Raw genomic sequence first — 20,129 nt, forward strand, 5'->3', positions numbered from 1 at the left:
TCCACTATCTCTCTCTCTCTATCTCTGTCACTGTGTGTCTCTCTATCTGTTCCCCAGCTCTCCCTTTCTCTCCCTCTCCACTCTCTCTCTCTCACTCTCTCTCTCTCTGTCTGTCTCTCTCATTCTCTCACTCTCTCTCTCCATCACTGTGTCTCTGTGTGTTGCTCTCAGTTCCTCTATCTCTCTCTCTCTCTCTTTCACTCACTCCCTCAATCTCTCTCTCTCTGACTGTCTGACTGTCTCATTCTCTCGCTCTCTCTCTATCCATGTCTCTGTATGTTGCTCTCTGTTCCTCTCTCTCTCTCTTTCCCCCTCTCTCTATGTCTCCCTCTGTTCCTCTCTCTCTCTCACTCACACTCTGTCTGAATCTCTCATTCTCTCGCTCTCTCTTTCCATCTCTCTGTCTCTGTGTGTTCCTCTCTGATCCTCTCTCTCTCTCTCTCTCTCTCACTCTCTCGTTCAACAGCTATCTGAGGTCGCTCTCTGTAAATATGGCGAGTCAGTGTTTCCCGAGTTTGCACAGAGCTGATGTTGAAACATTGCCCCAGTGACGTTTTCCTGCTGATTTAAGGATTAGTCTGAAATCTGGAGCCTCAGTCGGCAGGAGATCCGGAGAGACAGCAGCAACATGCAGCTTCGGGCAATCCTTGTCTGCCTACTCCTAGGGGCATTGAGAGCGCGATCGTAAGTACTGGGCACAGAGGGAGCAGGCGAAATGACTGGGGGTGAGGGGGAGAGAGAATGGGGGAGGGAGAGACCAGGGGGGAGAGAGACCAGGGGAGAGAGACACCAAGGGACAGAGAGACCAGGGGGGAGAGAGACCAGGGGAGAGAGACCAGGGGAGAGAGAGACCAGAGGAGAGAGAGACCAGGGGAGAGAGAGACCAGGGGAGAGAGAGACCAGGGGAGAGAGAGACCAGCGCAGAGAGACCAGGGGAGAGAAAGACCAGGGGGGAGAGAGACCAGGGGAGAGGTAGACCAGGGGAAAGATAGACCAGGGGGGAGAGAGACCAGGGGGGAGAGACCAGGGGAGAGAGAGACCAGGGGAGAGAGAGACCATGGGAGCGAAAGACCAGGGGAGAGAGAGACCAGGGGGGAGAGAGACCAGAGGGGAGGGAGACCAGGGGGGAGAGACACCAGTGGATAGAGAGACTTGGGGAGAGAGACCAGGGGAGAGAGAGACCAGGGGAGAGAGAGACCAGGGGAGAGAGAGAGACCAGGGGGGGAGAGAGACCAGGGGAGAGAGAGACCAGGAGAGAGAGAGACACAAAGGGAGAGAGACCAGGGTAGAGAGAGACCAGGGGGGAGACAGAGGCCAGGGGAGAGAGACCAGGGGAGAGAGAGACAAGAGGAGAGAGAGACCAGGTGAGAGAGAGACCAGGGGGGAGAGAAACCAGGGGAGAGAGAGACCAGGAGAGAGAGAGACCAGGGGAGAGAGAGACCAGGGGAAAGAGAGACCAGGGGGGAGAGAGACCAGGGGAGAGAGACCAGGGGAGAGAGAGAAAAGCGGAGAGAGAGACCAGGAGAGAGAGAGACCAGGAGAGAGAGACACCAGGGGGGAGAGAGACCAGGGGGGAGAGAGACCAGGGGAGAGAGAGACCAGTGGAGAGAGACCAGGGGGGAGAGATCAGGGGAGAGAGAGACCAGGGGGGAGAGAGACCAGGGGAGAGAGAGACCAGGGGTGAGGGAGACCAGGGGAGAGAGAGACCAGGGGAGTGAAAGACCAGGGGAGAGAGAGACCAGGGGAGAGAGAGACCAGGGGAGAGAGAGACCAGGGGGGGAGAGAGACCAGGGGAGAGAGAGACCAGGACAGAGAGAGACACAAAGGGAGAGAGACCAGGGGAGAGAGAGACCAGGGGGAGACAGAGGCCAGGGGAGAGAGATCAGGTGGGAGAGAGACAAGGGGAGAGAGAGACCAGGTGAGTGAGAGACCAGCGGGGAGAGAAACCAGGGGAGAGAGAGACCAGGAGAGAGAGAGACCAGGGGAGAGAGAGACCAGGGGAGAGAGACCAGGGGGGAGAGAGACCAGGGGGGACAGAGACCAGGGGAGAGGGAGACCAGGAGAGAGAGAGACCAGGGGGGAGAGAGACCAGGGGAGAGAGAGACCAGGGGAGAGACCAGGGGAGAGAGAGACCAGGGGAGAGAGAGACCAGGGGAGAGACAGATCAGGGGAGAGAGAGACCAGGGGAGAGAGAGACCAGGGGAGAGAGACCAGGGGAGAGAGAGGCCAGGGGGAGAGCCCAGGGGAGAGAGAGACCAGGGGAGAGAGAGACCAGGGGAGAGAGACCAGGGGGGAGAGAGACCAGGGGAGAGAGACCAGGGGAGAGAGAGTCCAGGGGCGAGAGAGACCAGGGGAGAGAGAGGCCAGCGGAGAGACCAGGAGAGAGAGACCAGGGGAGAGAGATCGGGGGGAGAGAGACCAGGGGAGAGAGAGACCAGGGGAGAGAGACCAGGGGAGAGTGATCAGGGGAGAGAGAGACCAGTGGAGAGAGAGACCATGGGGGAGAGAGAGACCATGGGGGAGAGAGACCAGGGGAGAGAGAGACCAGGGGTGAGAGAGACCAGGGGCGAGAGAGACCAGGGGAGAGAGACCAGGGGGGAGAGAGACCAGGGGGGAGAGAGACCAGGGGGGAGAGAGACCAAGGGGGAGAGACCAGGGGAGAGAGAAACAATGCATGCAGGGCAGAACTAGGCCAATATCCATTAATAATTACTATCCAAAAAAGAGCCACCAAATTTTGGAAACACCTAAAAATGAGCAACCCCCACTGCTATCATTACGAAGCCCTGAAATGCCAAGAGAGGACCATAAAGAAAAATACCCTCAGTCAACTAGTCCTGGGACTAAGTGAAGTTACTACTAACACTACAACAATAACCAGCCCCAGGACAGTGACATCGTAACACAGAGAAATCGACCCAACACAATCGTCACTAAGCAAAAGGAAAAATATCTGTCATATTGGGCAGAAACAAGAAAAACCCAAAACAAACTCAATTGCTACTTGGCCCTAAACAGACAATACAACATGGCTGATTACCTGACCGTGGTAATGGATAGCAAACTGAGAAAAACCTTGACAATGTACAGAGTTAGTGAACATAGCCTGGCCATCGAAAAAAGCAGACACAGGCAGACCCGGCTACCAAGAGAGGACAGGATATGCTCTCACTGCAGTCAGGGAGTGGTGGAGACAGAGATGCACTTCCTCATAGCTTGCAGAAAATATCAGGGCATAAGGGAGAATTTCTACCCAAAATTCACAAAAATATGCCCTGAATTCAGAAATTTGAATGACGACCCAAAACACCCATACCTACTCGGGGAACAGAGAAATTGTGTAACCTTAGCGGCACACTCTGTTACAGCTTGCCATAAACAGAGGGACAACCTTTAAATCTAAAAAAAGAGTATATACAAATTATATGAACGTATATTTATAAACTCAGGGATATATCTGTTTATACATGGTATGGATAGATCTGCGTTTATGTGTTCAACCATAAATGTTTTTCGATGCTTTGGCAACATAAATGTATCTTGTCATGCCAATAAAGTGATTTGAATTGAATTGAAATTGAGAGACCGGGGGGAGCGAGACCAGGGAGAGAGAGACCAGGGGAGAGAGATCAGGGGAGAGAGAGACCAGGGGAAAGAGATACCAGGAGGGAGAGAGACCAGGGGAGAGAGAGACCAGGGGAGAGAGAGACGAGGGGGGAGGGAGACCAGGGGAGAGAGACCAGGGGAGAGAGAGACCAGGGGTGAGAGAGAACTGGGGCGAGAGAGACCAGGGGAGAGAGACCAGGGGGGAGAGAGACCAGGGGAGAGAGAGACCAGGGGTGAGAGAGACCAGGGGGGATAAATCAGGGGGGAGAGAGAGACCAGGGGATAGAGACCAGGGGAGAGAGACCAGGGGAGAGAGAGACCAGGGGGGAGATGGACCAGGGGGGAGAGAGACCAGGGGGAGAGAGACCAGGGGGAGAGAGACCAGGGGGGATAGATCAGGGGGGAGAGAGAGACCAGGGGGGAGAGAGTCCAGGGGTAGAGAGACCATGGGGGATAGATCAGGGGGCAGAGAGAGACCAGGGCAGAGAGACCAGGGGAGAGAGAGACCAGGGGGGAGAGAGACCAGGGGAGAGAGAGACCAGGGGAGAGAGAGACCAGGGGGGGAGAGACCAGGGGAGAGAGAGACCAGGGGGGAGAGAGACCAGGGGAGAGAAACCGGGGGAGAGAGACCGGGGGGAGAGAGACCAGGGGGGAGAGAGACCAGGGGAGAGAAACCGGGGGAGAGAGTGACCAGGGGAGAGAGACCAGGGGAGATAGATCAAGGGGGAGGGAGAGACCAGGGGAGAGAGAGACCAGGGGAGAGAGAGACCAGGGGGGAGAGAGACCAGGGGAGAGAGAGACCAGGGGGGGAGAGAGACCAGGGGAGAGAGACCAGGGGAGAGAGAGACCAGGGGAGAGAGAGACCAGGGGTGAGATAGACCAAGGGAGAGAGAGACCAGGGGGGGAGAGAGACCAGGGGAGAGAGACCAGGGGAGAGAGAGACCAGGGGAGAGAGAGACCAGGGGAGAGAGAGACCAGGGGAGAGAGACCAGGGGAGATAGATCAGGGGGGAGAGAGAGACCAGGGGAGAGAGAGACCAGGGGGGAGAGAGAGCAGGGGGGAGAGAGACAAGGGGGCGAGAGAGACCAGGGGAGAGAGATCAGGGGAGAGAGAGACCAGGGGTGAGAGAGACCAGGGGAGAGAGAGGCCAGGGGGGAGAGAGACCAGGGGGGAGAGAGACCAGGGGGGAGAGAGACCGGGGGGGAGAGAGACCAGGGGAGACAGAGACCATGGGAGAGAGAGACCAGGGGGGATAGAGACCAGGAGAGAGAGAGACCGGGGGGGAGAGAGACCAGGGGGGAGAGACCAGGGTAGAGAGAGACCAGGGGAGAGAGAGACGAGGGGGGTAGAGAGACCAGGGGAGAGAGAGACCAGGAGAGAGAGAGACACAAAGGGAGAGGGACCAGGGGAGAGAGAGACCAGGGGGGAGACAGAGGCCAGGGGAGAGAGACCAGGGGGGAGAGAGACAAGGGGAGAGAGAGACCAGGTGAGAGAGAGACCAGGGGGGAGAGAAACCAGGGGAGAGAGAGACCAGGAGAGAGAGAGACCAGGGGAGAGAGAGACCAGGGGAGAGAGAGATCAGGGGGGAGAGAGACCAGGACAGAGTGAGACCAGGGGAGAGAGAGACCAGGGGAGAGAGACCAGGGGGGAGAGAGACCAGGGGAGAGAGACCAGGGGAGAGAGAGACCAGGGGAGAGAGAGACCAGGAGAGAGATAGACCAGGAGAGAGAGACACCAGGGGGGAGAGAGACCAGGGGGGAGAGAGACCAGGGGAGAGAGAGACCAGGGGAGAGAGACCAGGGGGGAGAGATCAGGGGAGAGATAGACCAGGGGGGAGAGAGACCAGGGGAGAGAGAGACCAGGGGTGAGGGAGACCAGGGGAGAGAGAGACCAGGGGAGCGAAAGACCAGGGGAGAGAGAGACCAGGGGAGAGAGAGACCAGGGGAGAGAGAGACCAGGGGGGGAGAGAGACCAGGGGAGAGAGAGACCAGGAGAGAGAGAGACACAAAGGGAGAGAGACCAGGGGAGAGAGAGACCAGGGGGGAGACAGAGGCCAGGGGAGAGAGACCAGGGGGGAGAGAGACAAGGGGAGAGAGAGACCAGTTGAGAGAGAGACCAGGGGGGAGAGAAACCAGGGGAGAGAGAGACCAGGAGAGAGAGAGACCAGGGGAGAGAGAGACCAGGGGAGAGATACCAGGGGGGAGAGAGACCAGGGGAGAGAGACCAGGGGAGAGAGAGACCAGGGGAGAGAGAGACCAGGAGAGAGAGAGACCAGGAGAGAGAGACACCAGGGGGGAGAGAGACCAGGGGGGAGAGAGACCAGGGGAGAGAGAGACCAGGAGAGAGAGAGACCAGGGGGGAGAGAGACCAGGGGAGAGAGAGACCATGGAAAGACAAGGGGAGAGAGAAACCAGGGGAGAGAGAGACCAGGGGAGAGAGAGATCAGGGGAGAGAGAGACCGGGGGAGAGAGAGACCAGGGGAGAGAGACCAGGGGAGAGAGAGGCCATGGGGGAGAGACCAGGGGAGAGAGAGACCAGGGGAGAGAGAGACCAGGGGAGAGAGAGAGCATAGGAGAGAGAGACCAGGGGAGAGAGACCAGGGGGGAGAGAGACCAGGGGAGAGAGACCAGGGGGGAGAGAGACCAGGGGAGAGAGAGACCATTGGAGAGAGAGGCCAGCGGAGAGAGAGACCAGGAGAGAGAGACCAGGGGAGAGAGACCGGGTGGAGAGATACCAGGGGAGAGAGAGACCAGGGGAGAGAGACCAGGGGAGAGTGATCAGGGGAGAGAGAGACCAGTGGAGAGAGAGACCATGGGGAAGAGAGAGACCATGGGGGAGAGTGACCAGGGGAGAGAGAGACCAGGGGTGAGAGAGACCAGGGGCGAGAGAGACCAGGGGAGAGAGACCAGGGGGGAGAGAGACCAGGGGGGAGAGAGACCAGGGGGGAGAGACCAGGGGAGAGAGAAACAATGCATGCAGGGCAGAACTAGGCCAATATCCATTAATAATTACTATCCAAAAAAGAGCCACCAAATTTTGGAAACACCTAAAAATGAGCAACCCCCACTGCTATCATGACGAAGCCCTGAAATCCCAAGAGAGGACCATAAAGAAAAATACCCTCAGTCAACTAGTCCTGGGACTCAGTGAAGTTACTACTAACACTACAACAATAACCAGCCCCAGGACAGTGACATCGTAACACAGAGAAATCGACCCAACACAATCGTCACTAAGCAAAAGGAAAAATATCTATCATATTGGGCAGAAACAAGAAAAACACAAAACAAACTCAATTGCTATTGGGCCCTAAACAGACAATACAACATGGCTGATTACCTGACCATGGTAATGGATAGCAAACTGAGAAAAACCTTGACAATGTACAGAGTTAGTGAACATAGCCTGGCCATCGAAAAAAGCAGACACAGGCAGACCCGGCTACCAAGAGAGGACAGGATATGCTCTCACTGCAGTCAGGGAGTGGTGGAGACAGAGATGCACTTCCTCACAGCTTGTAGAAAATATCAGGGCATAAGGGAGAATTTCTACCCAAAATTCACAAAAATATGCCCTGAATTCAGAAATTTGAATGACGATCCAAAACTCCCATACCTACTAGGGGAACAGAGAAATTGTGTAACCTTAGCGGCACACTCTGTTACAGCTTGCTATAAACAGAGGGACAACCTTAAAATCTAAAAAAAGAGTATATACAAATTATATGAATGTATATTTATACACTCAGGGATATATCTGTTTATACATGGTATGGATAGATCTGCGTTTATGTGTTTAACCATAAATGTTTTTCGATGCTTTGGCAACATAAATGTATCTTGTCATGCCAATAAAGCGATTTGAATTGAATTGAAATTGAGAGACCGGGGGGAGCGAGACCAGGGAGAGAGAGACCAGGGGAGAGAGATCAGGGGAGAGACAGATCAGGGGAGAGAGATACCAGGAGGGAGAGAGACCAGGGGAGAGAGAGACCAGGGGAGAGAGAGATCAGGGGGGAGGGAGACCAGGGGAGAGAGACCAGGGGAGAGAGAGACCAGGGGTGAGAGAGAACTGGGGCGAGAGAGACCAGGGGAGAGAGACCAGGGGGGAGAGAGACCAGGGGAGAGAGAGACCAGGGGTGAGAGAGACCAGGAGGGACAGATCAGGGGGGAGAGAGAGACCAGGGGAGAGAGACCAGGGGAGAGAGACCAGGGGGGAGAGAGACCAGGGGGGAGAGAGACCAGGGGGGAGAGAGACCTGGGGGAGAGAGACCAGGGGGAGAGAGACCAGGGGGGATAGATCAGGGGGGAGAGAGAGACCAGGGGGGAGAGAGACCAGGGGGAGAGAGACCAGGGGGGATAGATCAGGGGGGAGAGAGAGACCAGGGGAGAGAGACCAGGGGAGAGAGAGACCAGGGGGTGAGAGACCAGGGGAGAGAGACGAGGGGAGAGAGCGACCAGGGGTGAGAGAGAACTGGGGCGAGAGAGACCAGGGGAGAGAGACCAGGGGGGAGAGAGACCAGGGGAGAGAGAGACCAGGGGTGAGAGAGACCAGGGGGGATAGATCAGGGGGGAGAGAGAGACCAGGGGAGAGAGACCAGGGGAGAGAGACCAGGGGAGAGAGAGACCAGGGGGGAAAGAGACCGGGGGGGAGAGAGACCAGGGGAGAGAGAGACCAGGAGAGAGAGAGACACAAAGGGAGAGAGACCAGGGGAGAGAGAGACCAGGGGGGAGACAGAGGCCAGGGGAGAGAGACAAGGGGGTGAGAGACAAGGGGAGAGAGAGACCAGTTGAGAGAGAGACCAGGGGGGAGAGAAACCAGGGGAGAGAGAGACCAGGAGAGAGAGAGACCAGGGGAGAGAGAGACCAGGGGAGAGAGACCAGGGGGGAGAGAGACCAGGGGAGAGAGACCAGGGGAGAGAGAGACCAGGGGAGAGAGAGACCAGGAGAGAGAGAGACCAGGAGAGAGAGACACCAGGGGGGAGAGAGACCAGGGGGGAGAGAGACCAGGGGAGAGAGAGACCAGGAGAGAGAGAGACCAGGGGGGAGAGAGACCAGGGGAGAGAGAGACCATGGAAAGACCAGGGGAGAGAGAAACCAGGGGAGAGAGAGACCAGGGGAGAGAGAGATCAGGGGAGAGAGAGACCAGGGGAGAGAGAGACCAGGGGAGAGAGACCAGGGGAGAGAGAGGCCATGGGGGAGAGACCAGCGGAGAGAGAGACCAGGGGAGAGAGAGACCAGGGGAGAGAGAGAGCATAGGAGAGAGAGACCAGGGGAGAGAGACCAGGGGGGAGAGAGACCAGGGGAGAGAGACCAGGGGGGAGAGAGACCAGGGGAGAGAGAGACCAGGGGAGAGAGAGGCCAGCGGAGAGAGAGACCAGGAGAGAGAGACCAGGGGAGAGAGACCGGGGGGAGAGAGACCAGGGGAGAGAGAGACCAGGGGAGAGAGACCAGGGGAGAGTGATCAGGGGAGAGAGAGACCAGTGGAGAGAGAGACCATGGGGAAGAGAGAGACCATGGGGGAGAGTGACCAGGGAGAGAGAGACCAGGGGTGAGAGAGACCAGGGGCGAGAGAGACCAGGGGAGAGAGACCAGGGGGGAGAGAGACCAGGGGGGAGAGAGACCAGGGGGGACAGACCAGGGGAGAGAGAAACAATGCATGCAGGGCAGAACTAGGCCAATATCCATTAATAATTACTATCCAAAAAAGAGCCACCAAATTTTGGAAACACCTAAAAATGAGCAACCCCCACTGCTATCATGACGAAGCCCTGAAATCCCAAGAGAGGACCATAAAGAAAAATACCCTCAGTCAACTAGTCCTGGGACTCAGTGAAGTTACTACTAACACTACAACAATAACCAGCCCCAGGACAGTGACATCGTAACACAGAGAAATCGACCCAACACAATCGTCACTAAGCAAAAGGAAAAATATCTATCATATTGGGCAGAAACAAGAAAAACACAAAACAAACTCAATTGCTACTTGGCCCTAAACAGACAATACAACATGGCTGATTACCTGACCATGGTAATGGATAGCAAACTGAGAAAAACCTTGACAATGTACAGAGTTAGTGAACATAGCCTGGCCATCGAAAAAAGCAGACACAGGCAGACCCGGCTACCAAGAGAGGACAGGATATGCTCTCACTGCAGTCAGGGAATGGTGGAGACAGAGATGCACTTCCTCACAGCTTGTAGAAAATATCAGGGCATAAGGGAGAATTTCTACCCAAAATTCACAAAAATATGCCCTGAATTCAGAAATTTGAATGACGATCCAAAACTCCCATACCTACTAGGGGAACAGAGAAATTGTGTAACCTTAGCGGCACACTCTGTTACAGCTTGCTATAAACAGAGGGACAACCTTAAAATCTAAAAAAAGTGTTTATACAAATTATATGAATGTATATTTATACACTCAGGGATATATCTGTTTATACATGGTATGGATAGATCTGCGTTTATGTGTTTAACCATAAAAGTTTTTCGATGCTTTGGCAACATAAATGTATCTTGTCATGCCAATAAAGCGATTTGAATTGAATTGAAATTGAGAGACCGGGGGGAGCGAGACCAGGGAGAGAGAGACCAGGGGAGAGAGAGATCAGGGGGGAGGGAGACCAGGGGAGAGAGATACCAGGAGGGAGAGAGACCAGGGGAGAGAGAGACCAGGGGAGAGAGAGATCAGGGGGGAGGGAGACCAGGGGAGAGAGACCAGGGGAGAGAGAGACCAGGGGTGAGAGAGAACTGGGGCGAGAGAGACCAGGGGAGAGAGACCAGGGGGGAGAGAGACCAGGGGAGAGAGAGACCAGGGGTGAGAGAGACCAGGGGGGATAGATCAGGGGGGAGAGAGAGACCAGGGGAGAGAGACCAGGGGAGAGAGACCAGGGGGGAGAGAGACCAGGGGGGACAGAGACCAGGGGGGAGAGAGACCTGGGGGAGAGAGACCAGGGGGAGAGAGACCAGGGGGGATAGATCAGGGGGGAGAGAGAGACCAGGGGGGAGAGAGACCAGGGGGAGAGAGACCAGGGGGGATAGATCAGGGGGGAGAGAGAGACCAGGGGAGAGAGACCAGGGGAGAGAGAGACCAGGGGGGAGAGAGACCAGGGGAGAGAGATACCAGGGGAGAGAGAGACCAGGGGGGGAGAGACCAGGGGAGAGAGAGACAAGGGGGGAGAGAGACCAGGGGAGAGAGACGAGGGGAGAGAGAGACCAGGGGTGAGAGAGAACTGGGGCGAGAGAGACCAGGGGAGAGAGACCAGGGGGGAGAGAGACCAGGGGAGAGAGAGACCAGGTGTGAGAGAGACCAGGGGGGATAGATCAGGGGGGAGAGAGAGACCAGGGGAGAGAGACCAGGGGAGAGAGACCAGGGGAGAGAGAGACCAGGGGGGAGAGAGACCAGGGGGGAGAGAGACCAGGGGGAGAGAGACCAGGGGGAGAGAGACCAGGGGGAGAGAGACCAGGGGGGATAGATCAGGGGGGAGAGAGAGACCAGGAGGGAGAGAGACCAGGGGGAGAGTGACCAGGGGGGATAGATCAGGGGGGAGAGAGAGACCAGGGGAGAGAGACCAGGGGAGAGAGACACTAGGAGGGAAAGAGACCAGGGGAGAGAGAGACCAGGGGAGAGAGAGACCAGGGGGGGAGAGACCAGGGGAGAGAGAGACCAGGGGGGAGAGAGACCAGGGGAGAGAAACCGGGGGAGAGAGACCAGGGGAGAGAGAGACCAGGGGGGAGAGAGACCAGGGGAGAGAAACCGGGGGAGAGAGAGACCAGGGGAGTTAGACCAGGGGAGCTAGATCAGGGGGGAGGGAGAGACCAGGGGAGAGAGAGACCAGGGGAGAGAGAGACCAGGGGGGAGAGAGACCAGGGGAGAGAGAGCTCAGGGGGGGAGAGAGACCAGGGGAGAGAGACCAGGGGAGAGAGAGGCCAGGGGAGAGAGAGACCAGGGGTGAGATAGACCAGGGGAGAGAGAGACCAGGGGGGGAGAGAGACCAGGGGAGAGAGACCAGGGGAGAGAGAGACCAGGGGAGAGAGAGACCAGGGGAGAGAGACCAGGGGAGATAGATCAGGGGGGAGAGAGAGACCAGGGGAGAGAGAGACCAGGGGGGAGAGAGAGCAGGGGGGAGAGAGACAAGGGGGGGAGAGAGACCAGGGAAGAGAGACCAGGGGAGAGAGAGACCAGGGGGGAGAGAGACCAGGAGAGAGATAGACCAGGAGAGAGAGACACCAGGGGGGAGAGAGACCAGGGGGGAGAGAGACCTGGGGAGAGAGAGACCAGGGGAGAGAGACCAGGGGGGAGAGATCAGGGGAGAGATAGACCAGTGGGGAGAGAGACCAGGGGAGAGAGAGACCAGGGGTGAGGGAGACCAGGGGAGAGAGAGACCAGGGGAGCGAAAGACCAGGGGAGAGAGAGACCAGGGGAGAGAGAGACCAGGGGAGAGAGAGACCAGGGGGGGAGAGAGACCAGGGGAGAGAGAGACCAGGAGAGAGAGAGACACAAAGGGAGAGAGACCAGGGGAGAGAGAGACCAGGGGGGAGACAGAGGCCAGGGGAGAGAGACCAGGGGGGAGAGAGACAAGGGGAGAGAGAGACCAGTTGAGAGAGAGACCAGGGGGGAGAGAAACCAGGGGAGAGAGAGACCAGTAGAGAGAGAGACCAGGGGAGAGAGAGACCAGGGGAGAGATACCAGGGGGGAGAGAGACCAGGGGAGAGAGACCAGGGGAGAGAGAGACCAGGGGAGAGAGAGACCAGGAGAGAGAGAGACCAGGAGAGAGAGACACCAGGGGGGAGAGAGACCAGGGGGAGAGAGACCAGGGGAGAGAGAGACCAGGAGAGAGAGAGACCAGGGGGGAGAGAGACCAGGGGAGAGAGAGACCATGGAAAGACAAGGGGAGAGAGAAACCAGGGGAGAGAGAGACCAGGGGAGAGAGAGATCAGGGGAGAGAGAGACCGGGGGAGAGAGAGACCAGGGGAGAGAGACCAGGGGAGAGAGAGGCCATGGGGGAGAGACCAGGGGAGAGAGAGACCAGGGGAGAGAGAGACCAGGGGAGAGAGAGAGCATAGGAGAGAGAGACCAGGGGAGAGAGACCAGGGGGGAGAGAGACCAGGGGAGAGAGACCAGGGGGGAGAGAGACCAGGGGAGAGAGAGACCATTGGAGAGAGAGGCCAGCGGAGAGAGAGAGACCAGGAGAGAGAGACCAGGGGAGAGAGACCGGGTGGAGAGATACCAGGGGAGAGAGAGACCAGGGGAGAGAGACCAGGGGAGAGTGATCAGGGGAGAGAGAGACCAGTGGAGAGAGAGACCATGGGGAAGAGAGAGACCATGGGGGAGAGTGACCAGGGGAGAGAGAGACCAGGGGTGAGAGAGACCAGGGGCGAGAGAGACCAGGGGAGAGAGACCAGGGGGGAGAGGGACCAGGGGGGAGAGAGACCAGGGGGGAGAGACCAGGGGAGAGAGAAACAATGCATGCAGGGCAGAACTAGGCCAATATCCATTAATAATTACTATCCAAAAAAGAGCCACCAAATTTTGGAAACACCTAAAAATGAGCAACCCCCACTGCTATCATGACGAAGCCCTGAAATCCCAAGAGAGGACCATAAAGAAAAATACCCTCAGTCAACTAGTCCTGGGACTCAGTGAAGTTACTACTAACACTACAACAATAACCAGCCCCAGGACAGTGACATCGTAACACAGAGAAATCGACCCAACACAATCGTCACTAAGCAAAAGGAAAAATATCTATCATATTGGGCAGAAACAAGAAAAACACAAAACAAACTCAATTGCTATTTGGCCCTAAACAGACAATACAACATGGCTGATTACCTGACCATGGTAATGGATAGCAAACTGAGAAAAACCTTGACAATGTACAGAGTTAGTGAACATAGCCTGGCCATCGAAAAAAGCAGACACAGGCAGACCCGGCTACCAAGAGAGGACAGGATATGCTCTCACTGCAGTCAGGGAGTGGTGGAGACAGAGATGCACTTCCTCACAGCTTGTAGAAAATATCAGGGCATAAGGGAGAATTTCTACCCAAAATTCACAAAAATATGCCCTGAATTCAGAAATTTGAATGACGATCCAAAACTCCCATACCTACTAGGGGAACAGAGAAATTGTGTAACCTTAGCGGCACACTCTGTTACAGCTTGCTATAAACAGAGGGACAACCTTAAAATCTAAAAAAAGAGTATATACAAATTATATGAATGTATATTTATACACTCAGGGATATATCTGTTTATACATGGTATGGATAGATCTGCGTTTATGTGTTTAACCATAAATGTTTTTCGATGCTTTGGCAACATAAATGTATCTTGTCATGCCAATAAAGCGATTTGAATTGAATTGAAATTGAGAGACCGGGGGGGAGCGAGACCAGGGAGAGAGAGACCAGGGGAGAGAGATCAGGGGAGAGACAGATCAGGGGAGAGAGATACCAGGAGGGAGAGAGACCAGGGGAGAGAGAGACCAGGGGAGAGAGAGATCAGGGGGGAGGGAGACCAGGGCGAGAGAGACCAGGGGAGAGAGAGACCAGGGGGTGAGAGAGAACTGGGGCGAGAGAGACCAGGGGAGAGAGACCAGGGGGGAGAGAGACCAGGGGAGAGAGAGACCAGGGTGTGAGAGAGACCAGGGGGGGATAGATCAGGGGGGAGAGAGAGACCAGGGGAGAGAGACCAGGGGAGAGAGACCAGGGGGGGAGAGAGACCAGGGGGGAGAGAGACCAGGGGGGGAGAGAGACCTGGGGGGAGAGAGACCAGGGGGAGAGAGACCAGGGGGGATAGATCAGGGGGGAGAGAGAGACCAGGGGGGAGAGAGACCAGGGGGAGAGAGACCAGGGGGGATAGATCAGGGGGGAGAGAGAGACCAGGGGAGAGAGACCAGGGAGAGAGAGACCAGGGGGTGAGAGACCAGGGGAGAGAGACGAGGGGAGAGAGAGACCAGGGGTGAGAGAGAACTGGGGCGAGAGAGACCAGGGGAGAGAGACCAGGGGGGAGAGAGACCAGGGGAGAGAGAGACCAGGGGTGAGAGAGACCAGGGGGGGATAGATCAGGGGGGAGAGAGAGACCAGGGGAGAGAGACCAGGGGAGAGAGACCAGGGGAGAGAGAGACCAGGGGGGAGAGAGACCAGGGGGGGAGAGAGACCAGGGGAGAGAGAGACCAGGAGAGAGAGAGACACAAAGGGAGAGAGACCAGGGGAGAGAGAGACCAGGGGGGAGACAGAGGCCAGGGGAGAGAGACCAGGGGGGAGAGAGACAAGGGGAGAGAGAGACCAGTTGAGAGAGAGACCAGGGGGGAGAGAAACCAGGGGAGAGAGAGACCAGGAGAGAGAGAGACCAGGGGAGAGAGAGACCAGGGGAGAGAGACCAGGGGGGAGAGAGACCAGGAGAGAGAGACCAGGGGAGAGAGAGACCAGGGGAGAGAGAGACCAGGAGAGAGAGAGAACCAGGAGAGAGAGGACACCAGGGGGAGAGAGACCAGGGGGGAGAGAGACCAGGGGAGAGGAGAGACCAGGAGAGAGACAGACCAGGGGGGAGAGAGACCAGGGGAGAGAGAGACCATGGAAAGACCAGGGGATAGAGAGAAACCAGGGGAGAGAGAGACCAGGGGAGAGAGAGATCAGGGGAGAGAGAGACCAGGGGAGAGAGAGACCAGGGGAGAGAGAGACCAGGGGAGAGAGAGGCCATGGGGGAGAGACCAGGGGAGAGAGAGACCAGGGGAGAGAGAGACCAGGGGAGAGAGAGAGCATAGGAGAGAGAGACCAGGGGAGAGAGACCAGGGGGGAGAGAGAGCAGGGAGAGAGACCAGGGGGGAGAGAGACCAGGGGAGAGAGAGACCAGGGGAGAGAGAGGCCAGCGGAGAGAGAGAGACCAGGAGAGAGAGACCAGGGGAGAGAGACCGGGGGGAGAGAGACCAGGGGAGAGAGAGACCAGGGAGAGAGAGACCAGGGGAGAGTGATCAGGAGGAGAGAGAGACCAGTGGAGAGAGAGACCATGGGAAGAGAGAGACCATGGGGGAGAGTGACCAGGGAGAGAGAGACCAGGGGTGAGAGAGACCAGGGGCGAGAGAGACCAGGGGAGAGAGACCAGGGGGGAGAGAGACAGGGGGGAGAGAGACCAGGGGGGACAGAACCAGGGGAGAGAGAAACAATGCATGCAGGGCAGAACTAGGCAATATCCATTAATAATTACTATCCAAAAAAGAGCCACCAAATTTTGGAAACACCTAAAAATGAGCAACCCCCACTGCTATCATGACGAAGCCCTGAAATCCCAAGAGAGGACCATAAAGAAAAATACCCTCAGTCAACTAGTCCTGGGACTCAGTGAAGTTACTACTAACACTACAACAATAACCAGCCCCAGGACAGTGACATCGTAACACAGAGAAATCGACCCAACACAATCGTCACTAAGCAAAAGGAAAAATATCTATCATATTGGGCAGAAACAAGAAAAACACAAAACAAACTCAATTGCTACTTGGCCCTAAACAGACAATACAACATGGCTGATTACCTGACCATGGTAATGGATAGCAAACTGAGAAAAACCTTGACAATGTACAGAGTTAGTGAACATAGCCTGGCCATCGAAAAAAGCAGACACAGGCAGACCCGGCTACCAAGAGAGGACAGGATATGCTCTCACTGCAGTCAGGGAGTGGTGGAGACAGAGATGCACTTCCTCACAGCTTGTAGAAAATATCAGGGCATAAGGGAGAATTTCTACCCAAAATTCACAAAAATATGCCCTGAATTCAGAAATTTGAATGACGATCCAAAACTCCCATACCTACTAGGGGAACAGAGAAATTGTGTAACCTTAGCGGCACACTCTGTTACAGCTTGCTATAAACAGAGGGACAACCTTAAAATCTAAAAAAAGAGTTTATACAAATTATATGAATGTATATTTATACACTCAGGGATATATCTGTTTATACATGGTATGGATAGATCTGCGTTTATGTGTTTAACCATAAATGTTTTTCGATGCTTTGGCAACATAAATGTATCTTGTCATGCCAATGAAGCGATTTGAATTGAATTGAAATTGAGAGACCGGGGGGAGCGAGACCAGGGAGAGAGAGACCAGGGGAGAGAGAGATCAGGGGGGAGGGAGACCAGGGGAGAGAGATACCAGGAGGGAGAGAGACCAGGGGAGAGAGAGACCAGGGGAGAGAGAGATCAGGGGGGAGGGAGACCAGGGGAGAGAGACCAGGGGAGAGAGAGACCAGTGGTGAGAGAGAACTGGGGCGAGAGAGACCAGGGGAGAGAGACCAGGGGGGAGAGAGACCAGGGGAGAGAGAGACCAGGGGTGAGAGAGACCAGGGGGGATAGATCAGGGGGGAGAGAGAGACCAGGGGAGAGAGACCAGGGGAGAGAGACCAGGGGGGAGAGAGACCAGGGGGTCAGAGACCAGGGGGGAGAGAGACCTGGGGGAGAGAGACCAGGGGGAGAGAGACCAGGGGGGATAGATCAGGGGGGAGAGAGAGACCAGGGGGGAGAGAGACCAGGGGGAGAGAGACCAGGGGGGATAGATCAGGGGGGAGAGAGAGACCAGGGGAGAGAGACCAGGGGAGAGAGAGACCAGGGGGGAGAGAGACCAGGGGAGAGAGATACCAGGGGAGAGAGAGACCAGGGGGGGAGAGACCAGGGGAGAGAGAGACAAGGGGGGAGAGAGACCAGGGGAGAGAGACGAGGGGAGAGAGAGACCAGGGGTGAGAGAGAACTGGGGCGAGAGAGACCAGGGGAGAGAGACCAGGGGGGAGAGAGACCAGGGGAGAGAGAGACCAGGGGTGAGAGAGACCAGGGGGGATAGATCAGGGGGGAGAGAGAGACCAGGGGAGAGAGACCAGGGGAGAGAGACCAGGGGAGAGAGAGACCAGGGGGGAGAGAGACCAGGGGGGAGAGAGACCAGGGGGAGAGAGACCAGGGGGAGAGAGACCAGGGGGAGAGAGACCAGGGGGGATAGATCAGGGGGGAGAGAGAGACCAGGAGGGAGAGAGACCAGGGGGAGAGTGACCAGGGGGGATAGATCAGGGGGGAGAGAGAGACCAGGGGAGAGAGACCAGGGGAGAGAGACACTAGGAGGGAAAGAGACCAGGGGAGAGAGAGACCAGGGGAGAGAGAGACCAGGGGGGGAGAGACCAGGGGAGAGAGAGACCAGGGGGGAGAGAGACCAGGGGAGAGAAACCGGGGGAGAGAGACCAGGGGAGAGAGAGACCAGGGGGGAGAGAGACCAGGGGAGAGAAACCGGGGGAGAGAGAGACCAGGGGAGTTAGACCAGGGGAGCTAGATCAGGGGGGAGGGAGAGACCAGGGGAGAGAGAGACCAGGGGAGAGAGAGACCAGGGGGGAGAGAGACCAGGGGAGAGAGAGCTCAGGGGGGGAGAGAGACCAGGGGAGAGAGACCAGGGGAGAGAGAGGCCAGGGGAGAGAGAGACCAGGGGTGAGATAGACCAGGGGAGAGAGAGACCAGGGGGGGGAGAGAGACCAGGGGAGAGAGACCAGGGGAGAGAGAGACCAGGGGAGAGAGAGACCAGGGGAGAGAGACCAGGGGAGATAGATCAGGGGGGAGAGAGAGACCAGGGGAGAGAGAGACCAGGGGGTAGAGAGAGCAGGGGGGAGAGAGACAAGGGGGGGAGAGAGACCAGGGAAGAGAGACCAGGGGAGAGAGAGACCAGGGGGGAGAGAGACCAGGGGAGAGAGAGGCCAGGGGGGAGAGAGACCAGGGTGGAGAGAGACCAGGGGGGAGAGAGACCGGGGGGGAGAGAGACCAGGGGGGAGAGACCAGGGTAGAGGGAGACCAGGGGAGACAGAGACCATGGGAGAGAGAGACCAGGGGGGATAGAGACCAGGAGAGAGAGAGACCGGTGGGGAGAGAGACCAGGGGGGAGAGACCAGGGAAGAGAGAGACCAGGGGAGAGAGAGACCAGGGGGGGAGAGAGACCAGGGGAGAGAGAGACCAGGGGAGAGAGAGACCAGGAGAGAGAGAGACACAAAGGGAGTGAGACCAAGAGGAGAGAGAGACCAGGGGGGAGACAGAGGCCAGGGGAGAGAGACCAGGGGGGAGAGAGACAAGGGGAGAGAGAGACCAGGTGAGAGAGAGATCAGGGGGGAAAGAAACCAGGGGAGAGAGAGACCAGGAGAGAGAGAGACCAGGGGAGAGAGAGACCAGGGGAGAGAGAGACCAGGGGAGAGAGACCAGGGGGGAGAGAGACCAGGGGAGAGAGACCAGGGGAGGGAGAGACCAGGGGAGAGAGAGACCAGGAGAGAGAGAGACCAGGAGAGAGAGACACCAGGGGGGAGAGAGACCAGGGGGGAGAGAGACCAGGGGAGAGAGAGACCAGGAGAGAGAGAGACCAGGGGGGAGAGAGACCAGGGGAGAGAGAGACCAGGGGAGAGATAGACCAGGGGAGAGAGATACCAGGGGAGAGAGAGACCAGGGGAGAGAGAGATCAGGGGAGAGAGAGACCAGGGGAGAGAGAGAACAGGGGAGAGAGACCAGGGGAGAGAGAGGCCAGGGGGGAGAGACCAGGGGAGAGAGAGGCCAGGGGAGAGAGAGACCAGGGGAGAGAGAGACCAGGGGAGAGAGAGACCAGGGGAGAGAGAGGCCAGCGGAGAGAGAGACCAGGAGAGAGAGGCCAGGGGAGAGAGACCGCGGGGAGAGAGGAGACCAGGGGAGAGAGACCAGGGGAGAGTGATCAGGGGAGAGAGAGACCAGTGGAGAGACAGACCATGGGGGAGAGAGAGACCATGTGGGAGAGAGACCAGGGGAGAGAGAGACCAGGGGTGAGAGAGACCAGGGGCGAGAGAGACCAGGTTAGAGAGACCAGGGGGGAGAGAGACCAGGGGGGAGAGAGACCAGGGGGGAGAGAGACCAGGGGGGAGAGACCAGGGGAGAGAGAAACAATGCATGCAGGGCAGAACTAGGCCAATATCCATTAATAATTACTATCCAAAAAAGAGCCACCAAATTTTGGAAACGCCTAAAAATGAGCAAACCCCACTGCTATCATTACGAAGCCCTGAAATGCCAAGAGTGGACCATAAAGAAAAATACCCTCAGTCAACTAGTCCTGGGACTCAGTGAAGTTACTACTAACACTACAACAATAACCAGCCCCAGGACAGTGACATCATAACACAGAGAAATCGACTCAACACAATCGTCACTGAGCAAAAGGAAAAATATCTGACATATTGGGCAGAAACAAGAAAAACCCAAAACAAACTCAATTGCTACTTGGCCCTAAACAGACAATACAACATGGCTGATTACCTGACCATGGTAATGGATAGCAAACTGAGAAAAACCTTGACAATGTACAGAGTTAGTGAACATAGCCTGGCCATCGAAAAAAGCAGACACAGGCAGACCCGGCTACCAAGAGAGGACAGGATATGCTCTCACTGCAGTCAGGGAGTGGTGGAGACAGAGATGCACTTCCTCACAGCTTGTAGAAAATATCAGGGCATAAGGGAGAATTTCT

The 20,129-nt window shown here is 56.7% G+C and overlaps 1 protein-coding gene across 1 annotated transcript in view; it reads left to right on the forward strand.

The window, feature by feature from the left end:
- The first annotated feature begins 579 nt into the window (after positions 1-579).
- LOC147091393 (alpha-2-macroglobulin-like) overlaps positions 580-20,129 on the forward strand; it is a 1,124,424-nt gene continuing 1,104,874 nt past the window's right edge. The window contains exon 1 of the mRNA XM_085976756.1: positions 580-684. Coding sequence (XP_085832882.1) covers positions 629-684 — 56 coding nt within the window. The 5' untranslated portion in view covers positions 580-628. The remainder of the gene's footprint in view (positions 685-20,129) is intronic.

Source organism: Somniosus microcephalus, unplaced genomic scaffold, assembly GCF_052327205.1.
Source record: "Somniosus microcephalus isolate GS21.2 unplaced genomic scaffold, FLI_Smic_1.0 unresolved_chr3, whole genome shotgun sequence".
Classification (NCBI taxonomy): domain Eukaryota; kingdom Metazoa; phylum Chordata; class Chondrichthyes; order Squaliformes; family Somniosidae; genus Somniosus; species Somniosus microcephalus.